The following is a 1,302-nucleotide window of genomic DNA, read 5'->3' as shown; positions in this document are numbered from 1 at the left end:
CTCAGCTTCCATCCTCAAAACTGTGTCTCAGCTGGAACTAAGAGAAGACTCAGAGGGTTGTCAGGAAGATACTCCCCAGTATTATGGCCTAGAAAGCTCCTCAGCCCCTAACTCAGAGGCAGGTGCATCTGTGGACAATCCTTGGGATGTGGCCAGTGTCCCCACACTCACTGAAGGTCTGGTGCAATGAGGCCTAAGGACAAGTGGACCCCCTTTGCTGACACCTTCTCCTGGAGGATCTCAACCATCTCCTACCACCCACCCCCTCTATGCAAAACAAAGGGAACAAAACAGGGTGCTTCTGACCTGTGGAAACCTCGAGTGTACTCTTGGAGCCAGGTATTCTGTCCTTCTCCGCCCACACAGAAAATTCATAAGAGGACGCTGATTTAAGTCCTTCCACTGTGTAACTGGTCATTGTCGTGTTTCGGGTCTCATTTTTGTCACCGTCTCCAGGCCACTGGACCCAGTAGATATAGTTCTGAGGCTTTGGGCCATCGGGCACCTCCCAGCTCAGGGTGATGGAGCTGTTGGTCTGAGTCTTCACACTCAGGTTCCGGACGGGGTTGGGGGCTGAGAAATTAGAAAGAAGGAGCCGGTGTCAGCAGGGGAGCAGCTCAGAGGAAACACTCAGTGGACATTTCTAACCCTCAAAGTTCCTAGTCCTGCCTCAACTACTGGTCCCAGGAGATGCAGGGTGAGTGGACTAGACCAGTGCTCCTCAAACTGCAGTGCACACATAACACCGGGCATCTTATTAAGATGTGGGTCCTGACTCAGTGGGTCTGGACAAGACAAAAGTTCGGCATTTTCAGTCAGTCCTTGGAGGATGTTGGGGCTGCCACCCGTGGACCACACTTTGGGGAGTAAGGATCTAGACCTGTGCCTTCCAGTAGAATTTCTGTGATGGTGGAAATGCTCTCTCAGGGTCCCATATGGCAGACACTAGCCCAGTGGGAGGATGGGGGGACTGGGAGCCCCTCACAGGGCTCATAAGTTCATGAAAAGAGGAACTGAATTGGCAATTTTAGAGAATTTAAATTTAAATAGCCACACATGACTAGAGGCTACCATGTTGGACACTGGAGGTCTAGAGCAGGGGTGCTGTCCACATCAGGGTGATGGAGCTGATGTCTCAGCTTCCATCCTTAAAAACGTGTCTCAGCTGGAACTAGGAGAAGAGTCAGAGGGTCAGAGTGTCCACATTCCACAGTACCTATTGCCCCCAGATCTGAGGTCACCTGCTTTGCCCTTATACAGCCCTGGTTGTTCAGGAAGATACTCCCCAGCATTATGGTCTAG

General features: G+C 51.5%; 1 protein-coding gene across 1 annotated transcript in view; it reads right to left on the bottom strand.

The window, feature by feature from the left end:
* LOC109373749 (protein tyrosine phosphatase receptor type H) overlaps positions 1–577 on the bottom strand; it is a gene marked incomplete at both ends in the record, with an annotated part of 22,216 nt that extends 21,639 nt beyond the window's left edge. Inside the window, one exon of the mRNA XM_019627857.1 lies at positions 307–577. Within this exon, the coding sequence (XP_019483402.1) occupies positions 307–577 (271 nt within the window). The remainder of the gene's footprint in view (positions 1–306) is intronic.
* Between the last annotated feature and the right edge of the window lie 725 nt (positions 578–1,302).

The sequence above is a fragment of the Hipposideros armiger genome, unplaced genomic scaffold, assembly GCF_001890085.2.
Source record: "Hipposideros armiger isolate ML-2016 unplaced genomic scaffold, ASM189008v1 scaffold_742, whole genome shotgun sequence".
Lineage (NCBI taxonomy): Eukaryota > Metazoa > Chordata > Mammalia > Chiroptera > Hipposideridae > Hipposideros > Hipposideros armiger.
The sequence above is the reverse complement of the archived record's forward strand: the minus strand, read 5'-3'. Positions and strand labels throughout refer to the sequence as shown.